At 40.2% G+C, this 18,108-nt stretch overlaps 1 protein-coding gene across 1 annotated transcript in view; it reads right to left on the reverse strand.

Annotated features, from left to right (window-relative positions):
• Nucleotides 1-18,108, reverse strand: part of LOC307265248 (transmembrane protein 132C) — a gene marked incomplete at its 5' end in the record, with an annotated part of 130,711 nt that overhangs the window by 23,251 nt on the left and 89,352 nt on the right. Inside the window, one exon of the mRNA XM_080046900.1 lies at nt 10,473-10,662. Within this exon, the coding sequence (XP_079903026.1) occupies nt 10,473-10,662 (190 nt within the window). The remainder of the gene's footprint in view (nt 1-10,472; nt 10,663-18,108) is intronic.

Consider the following 18,108-nt stretch of genomic DNA (forward strand, 5'->3'; position numbering starts at 1 on the left):
CATGATGAAAACCATTAAAAACATTGGGAAGGATTTTTACCTCCTCCGCCATTGTAGGCGCATAAACATTCACCCATCTGTTGCTCTGGCGTGCACCGGCAGTGAGACCATGAGTGAGACGGGTTTCGGTTTGTAACGTTCTCTCTTGTGATTGGATAAAAATTTCGGGATCCTCCAATAAGTTTTTTTTGCCGATTACATGCAGAGCAGCTCACTGAGAGATCGGCTTTATGAAACGCGCACATGTAAGTGATCACTGTATGAATAAAGAGCGATTTAACACTTATATTAACATAAATAAACCGCTTACTTCACCTTTAAGAGCACTTTTGAACTGATGTACCTAAACAATCCTTTAGACAACATTAATCAAGCAGCGCAGACAGCTTCGTCAGTGGAGAGCAGAAGTCAGACATCCCAGTCAAACCCATACTTTTTCCTGTCATGTCTTTATTTTGAACAGCAAATTATAGATAGTAGCTACTATCAATAAGAGTATACCCATAATAGATCGTGTAGCAACATCGGTATAAATAAAATCGTAACTATACTCATCCCTAGTGTTCAACAGTACACTAGAATCACATAAGTGACTTATGTGGGCACCGCTCTGCTACAGCGGAGAATGTGTAATGTAGGCTCAAGAGGTTGAGCCAGACAAGTGAGTATAGAGAAGACTGATGTCTAATAAAAAATTAAAAAAAACTATTCAAAGGGGAAATCAGCAGGAGGGGAAGGAGACATTTGAGATACGTTTAGCTTTAGATCAGGAACCCCCAACACTGCTCAACACTGGCCGGCAATTTATTATTCATTGACTGAACAGATGCCTCTGACCCCTGGAGAACCACAGCTCAAACTATTCGCCGGTGGATGAGATTGACGGTAAGCTCACAGGTCCTGTACTGTGTCAGCCTCCGAGTACGATTTATATTGCCACGGCAGCACTCTCAAGCTATTCAGTTCGTATCAATTATCAATAAGTAAGTCCATCCCCTCCAGCACCTATACAGTCAAGCCCCCTGCCACTCACAAACATCACACAAGCCTACAGTATATAGCAATATAGTGATAGAATGAAAGTGAGGACATGGGAATATGGACACCAACACATTTTTATCATTTGTATGCTCTTTTTTTTATTATATAGAAATAGCTATACAACAGCAGGGGAAAAGCAGCGTTCATAGAATGTAATCTTTTTATGGTTATAGCTGCTTGGGAAAAAGGCACAAGCAGGAGCCAAGCAATTCTCTACCGCGATGTGGAAGTCGGGAGAGAGAAGCCGGAGCAAGGTGCTGATAACTGAAAATGACGAGGGATGTGATAGAATGGGTGAGAAGATGGAAAATTACTTTTTTTTCCCTCCTCACCTCCACGGGTTAGGAAGATATGTCAGTCATTGCAGTGGCAGCAGTATAACACTTTTAAAAAAAATTGTATAACGATCCTAATTCAGGATGGTGAGCATAGATCATTCTTTTAGTATCATTATAGGATCGTGTTGTCAAATGCTGTATACTTGGGAGAAAAGCACCGGAGCAAGTTAGTTGAATCCAAAGTTTTTTTTGTAGGGGTAAAATCAGCCAAATAATCAACTCCTGTCTCTCAATTGATTGAACACAATTGGCAAAGAGGCTGTAATTGCAGTATTAGCAAATCAAGAGTTGGTGGGGCAGTTTGGGAGCACTCAGCCGCGACCAGGAGTAAGAAGTACCATTACTGACTATTAAATCAGGACCTGCAGTGATTTATTCTCTCCTCATTAATTAAATTATTGATTTATTACATAACCTGTTGGCCTGACAATCGCTTGTATGTTTGTTATTGTGCACTGTGAGCTCTGAATACTCTTAGTGAGATTAAATATTAAGCCCTCAGTTGTTGTTTTTTTCCCGTCCTAAAACTTTTCCCCACTCTTTAACATTATAGGCGGTGGAAATGCCAAAGTCAGCAGTGGGTGAATTGGCATGCCCCTGATAAAAGCCTGAGCATATTACGAGGACCCCTCTCCCATTTCTGGAGCGCTTTGATTAGAATAAGCCAGCAGTGCTGCACGGTGCTGGACCCTGGCCCTATGCTGGAGCGAATAAAAGACTCTCAAGCCAAATTGACAGAGTGGGTGGAAAAGGGTGAGGTAAGGCAAGCCAGCAGAATATATATAAACAAAACACACAACAGCAAATTACAGAATGGACAGGCTTAGCATCAAAGTAAAGCCTGACTGACATACATAGCAAGCTGCAGGCCCCGAGCGAGGAAAGGCAGAGATGTTGTGTGTATGGCATGGCAGGAGAGAATGTGTCTAAAATACAGACAACATGCATACACTGTGTGAGCTATTCGTCCAGGGAGGGTTGCTCTTTCTCTGCAACACTGCCTCGTGCCCACAGAAACAAACATTCCCACTTGAAGATGCCATGACTCCTGCTCCGGACACACGGCTACTGCGCTGGAGTAAATGAGGGTTATCTACACAGCTCGGAGGCGGTTAGGCCACAGTTTTTTGAGCAGGAGACGCAAGCTTCTCGCTTCTTAATGTATGCAGGCTACATTCCAATCAATACATCAGCATGTGGTTTTTCACAATAATAATATACTGTGTATATATATAATGTGGTGTCACTGGGATTGCATGCTGACATGTTCATTACTTCATAATCTGCATATTTTGTTCTTTTAGATTAGATGTACTTTACATCTTATTCTTTTTTTGTCAGTTGAGATAATAGTATCCATATTTTACCCAATGCAAAGCAGGGTAGACATGTCCTGGCTTCCAGCAGCTATAATTGATATTTTTATGATAACAGCAATGTATCAACTGACTGATTAATCTGAAGCCAGACGCTTGTACTGAGTTATCACCCGACTCTACAGTTCCCACCCGCTGAAGGAAGTAATATGGCTCTGCGGAGGCCATTGTTTTGCTTTTATGGCCCACAGCTGTTCTGTTTTGCTTGCTTCACACTCAAAGTATAAGCGACTAGCTGGTGAATATAGTGGAGAATTGAGCAGCTAAAGAACAAGAGATTTCCTTCAGAAGATATTGTACACCAAAAACAATATTGCTAAACCGTGATGCAGTAATGGATTTACATTTATCAGTTGGCCAGAAACATTAATCAAAAATATTAAAAATGTTACGGTTGCTTCAAATTCAGTTTAAATATAAACACTTAAAGGTGGGGTGGAGGATTTGGGGAGAAAATGGCAGTTGGGATATAGATTCGAATCCAAATACCTCAACCGCTCCACTGGTTCTCTTTGGTCCCTCCCCTATGGTCTCTCCCTGACACGCTCTTCACCAACAAAGTCGTGCCAAAGTGAAAGGACAGTCCCAACAGCCAATAAGAACAGAGAATCGGAGCCTCGCTCTGATTGGTCAAAGTGTACAGCTCATGTTAACTCTGACCAATCAGAAATCATACACCCCAGCTTTAAGCATAATTGCTGCCTTGATAATCTAATTTAGATACATCGACATGATCCATCGATATTGATCATGATTCATGTCGTTAACAAAATAAACGGGGAACAATATTGCCAATCATTCGCCTGCTAATTCCTTTATTTGATGTTTCCAGATTCTCCAATGTGAGGATTTCCTACTTTTTGGACCTGTGGACAGCACGTGAATAAATAATGGAAAAATTGGTCAGGTACAGCCCTAATATCAATATAAGCCAATATGTTGGTCAAATAGTAATGAGAAAGTAGCAAGAAAAGCAGAATTAAACTAACAGAGTAATAAGGTTAAGGAATTTTAGATACATTGTCACGATTACATAGTTTGTCCAGGGGATCCCTGTAAAAGCAAGTATTTGTTTATGTCAAACAAATATCATTTGTATTGGCCTCAATATATACTCCCGTATCAGTCTAGCTGTAAGGCAGGCAGGGACGTGTATAATTGAGCGAAAAAGACAGAAAAACTAAACAAGAAAAAAATGAAAAACACAGCCTTCTAGAAATAAAAATAAATAACCCCAACCTCCTTGTTTTGATCTCTCTTTTTGTCTCTCTCAGAAAATTGCAACTTGGGATAATCACGACCGGCGATGAGAAACAAGCCCGGTGCCTACACTGACTGAACCCACCGGAGGATAGAACCAAAGGGAAGAATTACTGTTGTTAAAATGCACAGGATAGAGAGAGAGAGAGAGAGAGAGAGAGAGAGAGAGAGAGAGAGAGAGAGAGAGAGACAGAGAGAGAGAGAGAGAGAGAGAGAGAGAGAGAGAGAGAGAGAGAGAGCAGTAAATTAGACGCCCGCATATACCCAGGAAGACTTAATTAAGCTATAAGGGGCATTATGGCCCCATGCAGATGGCTAATGCTGCCTTGAGGACACTTAGCATGCCGGCGGATAGCCCGGCTGCACAGCCTATTAGTGCTCTGGCAGGCCATTTCCAAATACAGTTCCTGACAGCGTGACAGTGTGACTGATGGCAGCCCGCTTAAATACCGCTGGCCCCTGCCCGGATGCTGTTGATAGCTCTGTGTGTAAATTACAGATACGAGGGGCCACTTTCTTTTTTGAACATATCTTACTTTCTCTTGCCTGGAGAGGACATGACGTCTGGCTAATCCCGTTGTCCGTGTAGCCTCGTACTCTGTCACTATCTGTCAAACGCCCCGTAGCCTATATGGAGGAGGCAGGGTGCATTATTTGGCCAAACCCTAAATATTCCCGACCAAAATTAGCTCAGCCGTGACCAAAACATACAAGCTTATGTTGTGCTTCCTGCTAATGGCGCTGATAATAACCTCAGGGGACTGTGCCTGAGAACAAAGCTAATTTTATTGAGTTTTGAATTGGAGTGAGCTTTATAGAGGCTATGAATACAAATGCTAATGACGGCGTTTGGAATGTACTGTAAAGAGCTATGGGGGCCACACGGGCTTTCTCTTCTAATGAGGGAACAGAGAGAGAGAGAGAGAGAGAGAGAGAGAGAGAGAGAGAGAGAGAGAGAGAGAGAGAGAGAGAGAGAGAGAGAGAGAGAGAGAGATCAAGCTTCAAGCTTCTTAATGAAACACATTTCCTTGACTCCCTTCACCGTCTGCCTTGCCGGTTCCGGTTTGCACTCTCTCATCCCTAGAAACCAAACAAGCAATGTAATATTCCTATGCGGTATATATATACATATCAAATACAAACAATATACCAGGCATTGGTCTCTGTGACAATGAGCCGGCATTCACAACTTGGGTTAATTGAGTTGATAATATCACAGTAGTGTTCACGGCCTCTCATTATGTAGAAGGGAAAAAGAGCACAGCGGGGGCGGCGTCACTAAGCACCGACAACTTTCTCTTTAGCTTCTCGTTTCCACTTTCAGAGTTTTTGGGCAATTAAGTCAATTGATTCAAAGTCTTTAAAGTACCCACAGGATACACTACAGAACAAGAAGTCATCATCAAAACATAGCATTAATCCCTCAAAATGTTCTCCTGCTAAAATCAATTGAAGTTTTTGAAACAAATCAACGTGTTCTTTTCTTTCAGTTTTCCAATATAAAGTGTAATTTTCTGATGGAAGCGCAACGATCTCTTATTCTTCTCTATTTTGTGAGATAATGACAGCTTGAATATTCCTGAAATAATTGCTTTTGAGAATAAGTGTGATTATCTCACTCCAGTGCCAGGATTCTTTGCTCATTTAATGAAATATTAAAGTTTGAGCTGAACATTAAATCACTAGAATTCTGAAATATAAAGTCCAGCCACAAAAGACACACCACTGGGGGGATCGATTGGACCACATTCCACAATACAGATTGCTGTTTAATTATTGTGGAGGGAGAAGTGTTCTGAAGTGGTGGGCTTTCTCCATTTCCGCAGAATGAATATCCGGTGCTAATCTTTCTTTCTTTCTTTTATGCATTGATTGCAGTCACTAGGAACTTGAATGAGTTGAAGAAATGTACCCTCTGGTAACAATTCATGTGGCCGTTTTTGTCCTGACTGGCAAAACCTTCCTTACAATTTTCTTCTTTCTAAAGCCGACCTCCTTCCCCAGTAAATTTTCTCCAATCCTTATTTTTAACACATTTTTCGTTTCTCTTCTCTCTTCATCTTAACTTTTAAAGATGGAGTCAGTGAATATTGAGCATGCTTGTTGTCAAAATCACTTTATGTCAAAACCAGTGAATATCTCCTCAAAATCTGCTACCTTTTTGTAGTGTGTGTGTGTGTGTGCTAAAAAAAGAAAACTAATCTAAAAAGCCAAGGTTCTGTAAATTTGTATGTAAACAATGTTTTTGTAAACCAGGGGAACCCACCATAGCTAGCAACATGCCTGTTTACAGAACTTAGCCTGTGTATTAACACCAGATTTATTTCCAGCGCACACACAGCACTGACAGGTCGTGGATCGGGACAAGATAATCACTGATTTTGACAAAAATATATTGACAACAAAATTGCAGACTCCACCTTTAAGTCTTCCTCCATTTTTGCCCGTCGCCGTTTCAGTCAGTCATCCTCTAGAACAGTTTACAGCAGCTTCTGTCAAATCAGGACAGCAACGATGTCATGTATTCCATGTTTGGCTGGAAGATGTCGGATGAGTGTTTGAATGTGTACGTGCATCTCTGTAGGAGTGTGGGCCAGAAGCCATCAGAGAGAAATGAGGGTTTTATTGAACAGAGGTTGTCTAGCATTATGTACACAGACGGGCACTGTTGAATGCCAAGCAGGTCTACCTACAAGTTCTGCTGCAAAAGGTGGGGCTGGATGTCAACAGATGACACCGACTTTAATCAAACTATTTGTTGGCTCTTACCGATCTGCCTTTAAAACACGTTAACTATTTAGACGTACAGTGCCCTGGATAAACTGGGAGCCCATGCAGGGACTACAGGGAATACAATATTGCATATGCTAATGAACATAAAATAACTACTGATGCAGAGGAGTGTAGCACAGATAGTCATAAACAACAACTCTTTTCAGGCAGTTTGTAAAAAGGTGTTTTCAGAAAGTTGATAAATGACTGAGGGCTTGGGCGGAAAAGTTGGAGTTCGGATGAGGTGTGTCGTGTCGAATTGATATTGGAATCGATATAACCATATAATGTGAATATAAAGTTACTGAAGTTATCAAGCATGAATGATCCACATTTCTCAATAACAAAATATGGAGAGCATCTTCAACCACATGCTTATGTTCACCAGACTGATGCAATTATAAAAGTCTCATTCTTTATAATGCAATACAAGTCAGAAAGTAAAACAATTACTTATATTTTGCCAAAAGACACATGGAACAAAATCAAAGCTGTAACAATGTAAAATCACATGTTCCTGTCACTCGAAGACAGTTAACAGAAACAAATAAGTAAGACTTGCATTTAAATGGCAATTAATAAAGGTTAATAATAAATGGTTCAACTTTTAATAGGGCTTCCTGCATTGATTTCTTAATATCCTCAATTTATTCATTTGTTTTGGCAGTGCAGAATCTTCTCACATCCACGATAATTCAACCAACAAACTCATTTCCATTCTTCCAGTTCTGATAACACTGTATACACCCACACAGCCACAGACGGACAGTCTTCATGTATTTCAACGCTTAAATAGAAATCTACAGGCAGGAGAGATTTTACGACTTGATCTCTTTACTCAGAACCATCACTCTTATGTGATTAGAGAGGCATGCTCGGAATCTTTTTTTATCACCATCCTTTGGTAACATTTCATGTAGCCATTCATTCATTCTAATCTTTTGTGACACAGCTGTTAGAGGGACTGTAAGCTAATACCCTAGTCTACCATGTTTACTGGAGCTTTGTTTGCAGCTGGGCCAGGTTGTTGTTCCTTGTCCCTGCTGCTAATGCCCCACATTAAAGGTGTGCTTGTTCAATCAATTAATACACTGTATATACCAACCACTTTGATCTGACTCTTCATGTTGAGCACTGACTGAGTCCTCCTTTTAATTCTATTAATGTCTGTCAGTTACAATTATGCATTGAGTTATTAAATTACAGCGATAAAGTAAGTGGTTCAATGTTCAAATACATTTTCAAATCATTAGCCTTTCGATGATTCAGTCTTTGCTGTCAGGGATGATTTATTATACATTTAATTTTGGATCATTTATTGTTACAGCACACTATTTTTTTTGTCTCACTTTTTTATCATTATGTTTGCCTGAGTTTTTAGACAGTGCTCCACTGTGAGTTGGTTATTGTTATCATTGTTAACATATTGGCTGCGTCCTTTTTTTTCTATTAAATCAGGTTGTCCTTGTTGGATTCTCCGTCAGCAATAGGTTTATTCTCAAATGCGACACTTTGAAATGTCACATATCTAACACAATGTTGTCTTGATTGCATTTTCCTGCTCACTCAGTGCATATAGACAACACATGCTTTGTATATTTGTTAACCAGGAAAGTAATTCCAGCAGTGACAAAGAAAGATGTTCACCTTTAAAAAGACATTAAAAGTTGAGCAAAATAGTCAAAGTCTCAAGGCTATTCTCAAGGCCAGAAATCATAAATCAGGGCTGCCTCACCAAATTGCCATAATAAAGGTTTATGAAGTGCTCGGAGGCATTTGATTCCAACGTAGTCCATTATCAGCGAGGAAAATTAAAACTATTCTTATCTCTTTGCAGCACACCTAATGGTTTTCCTTTCATTTTGGAAAAACAATTTACATAATCATTATCATAATACAATTAACAATCTGAAGCCTCGCGCCATTCATCCATGTTGGGACCTTTCTAAATCCAGAATCAATTAACTCCTCAGTCAGCAAACTGTGAGAGCGGTATTAACAAAGTAACTGACAAATAAAAAGGGCAAGCTCTGTGTTAAAAATAGAGATGTGTTTTTTTTTAAAGGGCTGATGGATAATAGTACTTTTAACATATCTACCTTTTTTGAAACACACTCATTTATCTGCACAAAAATCCGAAAAGCAAGCGGCAGTGCCATGCAGAGGTCAAATGCTCATAACAATCCACAACAAAACACAAAACCCTCATTCTGTCAAAATCTGAGGATTGGCTCATTTTCCATCTTTATCCATTTTCCCCCCTCTCTGCTTTCAATTGCTTCTCCAGTTATAAAAAGTTTGAAAGTATTATAATTTTTTTTTATTGTTTTGGCTCTATACTCCAGCAGACTGGATTTGACATCAAACATTTCCAAGGATGCGGAGTCTCAGCCTCAATTTGAGAGTGTTTGTATCCACATAGGATATACAGTACAGGAATGATGGGAGTTTTTGATGCACAGTCGCTCAACTTTCGGGGAGAGGAAGTCATTTCACATCCAATGAGTTCTGAGGTCTATGAATGCTATAGACCTCAGAAGACATTGGTGTCATGCGGTGATGCTCCCCATTTTGCCTTCAGTCTCGTCTTCAGCAAGTGGAAAAAAATGCTCATCTGGATTAATAGGACAGCTGACTCTGTTCTGCCAGTCAAAAGCGATCCATTCCATGCATCTCATTATCTTTGCCTGCTATCTGATACTAATACTCCACTGCAATTCAAAGTGAAATGTTCCACTTATTAATCTGATAGCTTTAGTTATTTATATTTTTTTACTTTTCGCACACAGAACACTGAAGAGCTTACAAAGTACCGTGCTTTTTCAGATTGGTAATACATTTGAATACAAATTTAATTTTAGTATTACTGGTATTGGTTGCATATTGCATGGGCCTTTTTTCTGTTAAGTACTTTGACATTTGAATACTCAAAGTGCATCTAAAAAATTAACTCATATCCTTTTTACTTAAGGGTACGGTTTGCAAAGGCTTTTATGCAAATATGAAATGTATGTTAAAATGTATGTTGTTGTGCTTTATTTTCAACAGTTGATGCTCTGGTGCAATATGTATATTAACTTTGATTGATGATATTAAAAGGATGGTCTATGTCAGACCTGCCCCTTTATTTTGAAAAAAACAACAAACAAAAAACCCACTTTCTAGCGGTTAGAGGCACCTGTTCATGGTGCCTGTTAACCTGCATTAAAGGTAGAGTCAGCAATTCTGGAGAATGCTTGTTGTCAAAATTATTTGTTGTCAAAATCAGTGAATATCTGCTTATTATCCACCACCTTGTAACGGTGAATGGTGCAGGTTATGGTTATGGTCTGATAGCAATATCTCCGGTTAGCATGAAGACTCGTAAACACACACACAAAGTACGTATAGGTGGTGGAGAGGAGATGTTCACTGATTTTGACAAAAGTGATTTTGACAATATAAAGCATTTTTCAGAAGGTTCAAGGTTTTTATTAAATGTCCCATGAGGGCAAATTTGTTCACAGCATATGAGGTAGTGGTTAAAAACAGACGACAATACAAGACAACAATGGACACAAAACACAACGGTATGTACACAAGCCTGAGGAGTGCTTAAAACCGCTGACTCCACCTTTAATTACACTGAACATAATCACAGTTCGTGATTTCAACACAAACACACACACACACACACACTCCTCACCATGGCTAGTGGCACGATGCCTCCCAGGTCTTGCTGTGCCAGGCGGATGAGGGTGGGCACCTCACTGCTCAAGGTGCGGGTCAGTGGATACTCCACCTGCCACGTCACCTCCCGCCCCCCCTGGATCACCATCAGCCCGTTCACCTCCAGGTCCACCTGTAGTACACGCTGGTAGCCTGACGCCTCCATTCTGTAGAGGGGAGAGAGACAGGGACAAGATGTGTGTCAGGAGCAGTGGATTTAGATTAAAAGAGTAGGATATAGGAAATGGGAAAGGAAAGGAGAGGCAAAGTAAGATAAGTGGCAATCGGAAAGGCACAAGTGAAAGGATAATAAGAAAGGTGGGGGTCAAATGGGATGGGTGAGTAGCACCAAAAAAGACGAGGTAAGAAGGGAAAAATACACGAACATGGAAAAACATGCACATTTTGAAATGTATACTGTGTGTGTAATCACAGTTTATAGAGTATATATATATATGTGTGTTATTTAACATTACAGAGTGGTACAACGAGTAAAAAGATGAAGCTGTCTGACGATGAATGAGGAGAAAATAGAGCAGAAACAGGGAATCGGGTTAAAGAAGGCGGAGAGACTGAGATAGAGTGAAAATTGGTCTTTATCATCCATTAACAGGAGTGCTTGATGTTGGAGGGGGAAGTGGGGTGGGTGAAAAACAACAGCCGGGGATGAATAGAACATTTTAATATGGTGTAAAGGAAACGTGAAACACAATATTTTTTTTAAAGTAGTAGTGGTTCCGCTGCATAACATGCAGATGCTGTATACGGGATATGCTGTTCATTCCTTAGAATTAAGCAACGTATCCCTCATCTCACAATCTGATTTGAAACTAATCGCTATTGAAATTCATTCTCACATCCACACAGCACCATGATGTTGGTAAAAAAGCAATTTATTTTTCTCCTTTTTGCAATACGGAGCTCCTCTTGCAGAGATTGCCAGGGCCAAAGCAAATCATTTTCTCTCAGCTGATGGAGATGCAAACAAAGCAGAAAAACAATGAATGTAAAATAAAATCCTCCAAACTTATTTGATTTGCTGAGCACTGGGTTTGATCAAGCTGCAGCCTCTCCCTCAGGGCTTTTCTTTTTTGTTTGGCACAGTCAAAATCCAATGCAACACCTTTTCCAGCAACCACACACGCTGATATACTGTGCATGATTTCTGGAAAGATCCAATTCGCACTGGCAGTAGGGATTTAGACGTGGCTCACATGTTGTGTTTAAAGGAAAAAACAAACGTCTTTGGTGCAAAGTTACTTTTAATGTATACCCCACTCTTTTAATTGCTGCCCTCAGTAGCTTGTTTGTTGTTTGGTTGTAACGCCATTAAAACAAGGCTGGAGAAAGCCCAGATTTAGCATGAGGAGGAGTGGTGTGGGGGGTAAGATCCAAGGTTTTCCTTGAACCTATTTTGGCCAAGACTGTATAAAAAAAAAAAACTCCCCTTATGTGTTGGCACTTCAGACGCCAGCCTCACATCAAAGTACAGATTTAAGAATCCACTCTGGCTTAAAGAAGTATATTAAGGATGAACCGTTTTTGAGGCTGAAAATCAATGATGATGAAAATAACTTGAATAGCAATCTCTGGTTCAGGCGGAATAAAAGCCTTTTCTGTTTCAGCAGGGTTCTGAATTATACTGAACATGTTTCCAAATAGCGAGAGGCTTTGGCTCGGGGTGATCACAGGTGAATGTCAAAAGGCCAATCTGGCCTCACAGAGAGCCTGGCTGTGCAAATACAGTTCTGTTTTTAACACAGATGAGTTACAGCACTTTTGCTGTTTTTTCTGTGGTATATTTCACACTGCTGATAATCTACCCTTTTACTTGTTCTCCTAGTTCTAGCCTACAGCACATGCATAACACCTATTCCCCATAAAAAAAAACATTTCATCATTTAAAACAAAATAAAGGTTAAGGATGGGGGCAGTTGATATTTTACCTTCTATCAACAAATACCAAATCAGCAATGCATGTATCCTATGAGTAGCTTAATATTCTGTTCCATAGAGCTCCACTGATGTCTGAAAACAATTAAAAACATAAATCCGTCACACCGTTGCACTGAGAGACATGTTTCTTCATTCTGATAAATGTGGCGCTTTAATTTGCTTTCAGTAGACGCCACGTCCTGCTGCCTTAAATACTAAGTAGAGCACCAAATGACTATCAATCAGTCTCGTAATATAGTCCCTTAAGATGCAATATTAACTCCTGTTCAAATGATGTTATGACTGTACAAACACCTGAGAGTACAAACGACAGGGGTATATAAAACAAATCAAACACATTAATTGCATATAATCCTGCAAATGTAGTTGTGATGATGTAGTGTATTAACTTCTTAAAGCACATTTCTGTAGACTGGCTGAAAGGCCTAACAGTTTACCAACCCCCTGTCCTGTAGGAATGCGTAAGTTGGCTGGACAGGGACTGAGCTTCTGTAAATCACCTTATTTCTGTTTAAGTTAAACCAGACACTTGCATGACTGTTTTATAGGTTTGAGTTAACATTGGCCTGATTCGGGCCTTTCCCAGCCATTAGGAAAGAGGTGATAATATACGGCCTCTGTCCAAAACTGTTGGCGTTACTGGTCAAGCCCAGACTTCAGGCCGCCAGGCCGGACAGTGTCTCTGTCAATCTATTCCACAGATGTTTCGGAGGGGTGATTGCACAATAGTTAAAACCCACCAATTAGACAAAGAGTGTCGTCTTTGACGACCAATCAGTTTACGTGAACCCTGGGATAAGAGAGCCTGCAGAGCAGCATTTCGGGGGGCTTTTTACGTTTGACCAGGATCAGTCTTGTATCTTCCTCTGTTTCAATTTGGCTAAACTACTCTGACTTTTATTTGGCTTCGTTTACTGCAGTATGAGATTTGTTGTGTTAAATAAATTAAGCTGTTCCTGAAAGCCTCCTCAAACCTGCGTCAGCTGTCAACTTCTTTCATCCAGCCTTGCCACCAGAAGATCAGTTAAAAACACGAGAAACTACAATGACATAACCAAGGAAATGACTAAATTACTGTTACATGAACAAAAAAACACACTTTAATGTAGGGTGCCGTTTAAAAGTGTCCAGGCTCATTTTTACCCTTTTGAAATCCATTTCTTCTTCATCAAAGTTTAAAGCATCAAAAGCAAAAACCGAGGAACTGCTGAGCTCAAACATCTCACGCAATGATCATATTCCTTCATGGTTAACTCATATATATATATATATATATATATATATATATATATATATCATATATCATATATCATATATCATATATCATATATATATATATATCATATATATATATATATATATTAGGGCTGTCAAGCGATTAAAAACATTAATCTAATTAATTACAGGCTCTGTGATTAATTAATCTAAATTAATCGCATACTTTTATGACACTTTTATACCTGTTTATAAACAGCTGTATAGCCTACTACAGTTTGTTTCTCTCTCTCTCGCTCTCCGTCTCTCGTAACTTCTGTCTCCACAACAGACAGCGCTGCACTGCCACAGATGCCTATGCCGATTCATTCACCATCGTCGTACTCATAGGCAAAAATATTGATACACACACACATAAACACACACACACACGCACACACACGGGGCGGGTGTCCGTTTACGCGGGAGACAAAAATTGTATTCAAACAAAAATCCCAACTTTTAGGTTCATGAATATGGTCTGTGAGTATCGCTCACTTGCTGGAACTTAAAGGGATAGTTCAGTCTATTTGAAGGTTTAAGGATAGCATTTACATATGTGGAGTAAAAACATTTTTCTATTACTTTTGCTACAACAACGTCTTCCCCAAACTCCTTGTATGGTGACCATGCTGATCTCCATAAGGAAAAACGCACAAACTATGCCTTAGTTCCCAAAAACAACCCACCTTCAAAATTACTGAACTATCCCTTTAAGCCCATTTAATCCCTCTCTTTTCCTGTTCAAGATCTTTGCTAGACAATAAAATTCGGAGTGCTCCAGAGCCATGGTGGAATATCCTCTACTACACCCCGGACAACATGCTGGGCTCAGGGATAGTATATCAACTTCAGTGATTATGTGGTTCTAAGCTTATGGTGTACAATTACAGCCAAATCAATTATCTGCAACGGACAGTCGTGCTTAACAATGATGCTGCAACACAATTAGGGCTTTAGTGCTGAACAACACAATACAACTTCCCCTTTACTCCAAAGTCAATTTGACTTTTTCTGTGTGTTGCCTTTATCACTGTGTCCTGTTCTTGTCTTTTTTTTCTAGACTCCTCTAACTCCCACCTCGTTAACTTAATCCTCTGGCTCGCCTGCAGTGGTGTGTGGCTCCCAATAGAGGGCAGTTCTCTCTCTCTCTCTCTCTCTCTCTCTCTTTTTTTTCCCTCACCCACTTCAACCGGTGTGTGTTTGGAATGATGAATGTCTGCAGCCCAACCGGTTGGAGAGGTCAGCCTGCCTCTCCATGTCTCATTAGAATCATAACCGCACCGAGTGCCTTTCTCTCACCATATACAATACAATACAACACACACACACACACACTCACTCACTTGCGGATCACACCACCACCTGAACCAGACAATAGGAAGGGGATGAGAGCAAGAGGCAGACACAGAGACTGAGACTGAGCACACATGTTCAGAAAGGACTACAATAAAAACAAAACATGTTTTCTGGGATCACAGAACTACAAAGGCTAACAATGAAAGTGCCCCAGTAATCGTAGTTTGTTGTTGTGCAATGAGTTGGGAAATTTGGGTCATGTCATTTTCAGGAGTCTTTTGAGGTACATCTCCCATTTGTTAGTCCTATTGTTGGGTGTGAAATCAGAAAAAAACAAACGTGAAAATCCACTTAGAGGAAAGTACATGCACACTTTTCAATTCTGTAAGATACATTTCAAACACACCCTTGTAGTAACAAAAGGGTTGTGAGCAGAAAGAAGCAGGCATAACAGACAACAAAAATGACAAATGAGTGATATTCCTTTGTTCAAAAGCAAGCAACTGAAAGTGGCACTAAGGAACACAAAAGGTCTGTTAAACATGCAGCCATGTTTTCCTTTGTACACTCTTAACACCTCTGTGGATGTCTGGCACTGAAAGGTCGTGACAGTCTGCTGTCTCTTTTTTGAGACCCGGGGGGCTTTCCTTTCATGCACAGCAGTGATTTGGTTAGCACTGACAACAATGATACATCAAAGACCTGAATCTTTTTCAACACAGCAAGTTTCATTGACAGCAAGTCCAGCAATAGAATGAGAAGGGAGCGTAGAGTGTGTGTGTGTGTGTGTGTGTGTGTGTGTGTGTGTGTGTGTGTGTGTCTCTTCATACAGTTCATGTGTTTGCTGCAATACTGCAAAAAAATGGCCACATTCAGGTGGAAGTGGATACATTTTCTCTATAATGGGAGCCAGAGGCCATAGGGCCAGCAACAACTCAATGGCCTCCAACTAACTGTAGATCTTGACTGCATTTTTGTTTGGTAAAATGTCTGTGGTGGATATTCACACAAATTAGGATGTGTTTGTTTGATGTGCTGTGGATTAGAGGTTAGGGACCCAGCACACGCAGCTTTGCTTGTGTGTGATGACTGTTGCTTAGACGAACAAGATAATATGCATGTAGGTGTTCTCTTTGTGTATCTTTCTGCAGCTGGTAGCTTTGCTGTGGCCTGTTGGAGATCTGCTTTTTGGTGTTCTTGATTTTTTTTAACTAGATAGAGTTGTTGTTTCCGAATGAAACATTTATGACCTCACAGTGAGATCATTCCATTCTTGGTCATTATAAATAATTATGTAAAACACCTTTGCTTAATTGGAATCTCAGAAAACATGTATGCTATTTTCCTTTGGTTATTCATGATTTTTTAATTAAACTGATTCATTGTTAATGGACCTTTTGGCACAACGGAAAAACAGTTTATAGCCTTGCTCATAACGTTTTATTTCAAGCTTATTTCATAAAGAGCATCATTGAAGGAATATCCACATACACAAACATACATGTGAAAAAGTGGAGTTATTCATTGCACTTCACTGTGTCAGTCTTTTTTTTCCTGCTTCCAGTCTTTTTGCTAAACTCTGATTGTAGCTCTGTGTATACACAGAGGAGTGGTATTACCTGTCTCTTATTGAGTACGCATATTTACAACATTTGTTGAACTATTCTTTCAATGGAATATTCATTGTGCGGTGAGGATGTTTGGATAAGATGGATTTATTCTTCTTCCTTGCTCTTTGGGTAAGTGGTCACACATATGATTTGGATTTGCAGCTGTTTTAATAACGTGTTGTTCACTCGCCCTCCGGCTGTGCATCTGAGTGTTTTCTTTATTTGGATTCCAGATGGCTTAACAAACAGAAAATCCGTTTTGATACTAATTGGTTCAAAAGAACTCAAAGGAAGATTGGACAATGTATCTGCAAACAATGAAACCTGGTTCCAAACAGAGCTCCCATCTGCTGCTTACTACAGTGCAGTTATAAAGGTCAGCGCACATTAATTGTGGGGACTACCCTCTGATTACTGTAGTTCAGCAGAAGCTCACCCGCCACTGTGTATAATGAGTTCATTTAGCCTGGTGTAGTTGGGGGGTCATTAGAATATTATGATTAATAAATTAGGATCTGATGGAGCAGAAACCATATGTGTGGGAGAGTGTGCAAGTGTGTGCATCCCAAGGGAGACAAGGCGCCGCTGTAATGAGTTTCACTATATCGGGTCTAATCTGCTCCACCATCATGCTAATGCAATCCTAACAAGCAGAACAGGCCTCCAACACTGTTCCTTTACCTCTGCACCAGTCACCAGCAGACTTGAGAAGTAACTGAACAAGGTAATTTTGGAGATGGTGGTTACTGGCAAGTTAATCAGCCAGCAGGGCATTTGGAGGCAGTGTGCCAGCTTGGGAGGGTTTTTGGGTCAGGAGTTAAATTAAGTCATAGTAAAGGTGCCTTATTGGTCAATTTACACAAGGCACATTAACATGAGTCTTTTCGCATATCCCATCTCACACCACACTCCGGACCCAGAGGGGTCCAAGAGGCCGCATAATACAACAAAAAGTGCAAAAATAGCTCAAACTTACAGTAGGCTATGTATAATCACGATTTATTCATCGTGAAAGGAATGAATCACTCAAATTGTTCCCTGAAGACAGCCACGTCACGGTTGTTCGTAATAAAAATGTACAGTGCTCATAAAACACTCTATATAAACACTGTAATCTTAACCTTGCCCTGCCTTGGGGTCAGGACCGGTGGCTTTCCCTCCGGCGATGCCTATTTCATCCGTGCGGAATGGGATGTGTTTACGGCACACGATAAAGATCGACGTATGACAGACAGATAATGAAAGAGATCATAAATGAAACCATGTCAGGAGGCAGATGAAATGTAAAATAACCAATTTATGTATGCTGGAGATTTCCCCCAGGATCCATCAAACCCGCGACGTCAGCGGCCTGTCCCTGTCAGTACAGATTACTTTGCGTTAACAGTGGGCCTGCAGTGTGCAAAACGGGTTGAGGATGGTGACAAGTTTGAAAGAGAAATATTGCAGTTCTCCCCCACCCTCCCCAAATTGTCTTTTTTGGTCAGTATCTTC

The sequence above is a fragment of the Ammodytes marinus genome (genome assembly GCF_949987685.1).
Source record: "Ammodytes marinus genome assembly, chromosome: 18".
Taxonomy (NCBI): domain Eukaryota; kingdom Metazoa; phylum Chordata; class Actinopteri; order Uranoscopiformes; family Ammodytidae; genus Ammodytes; species Ammodytes marinus.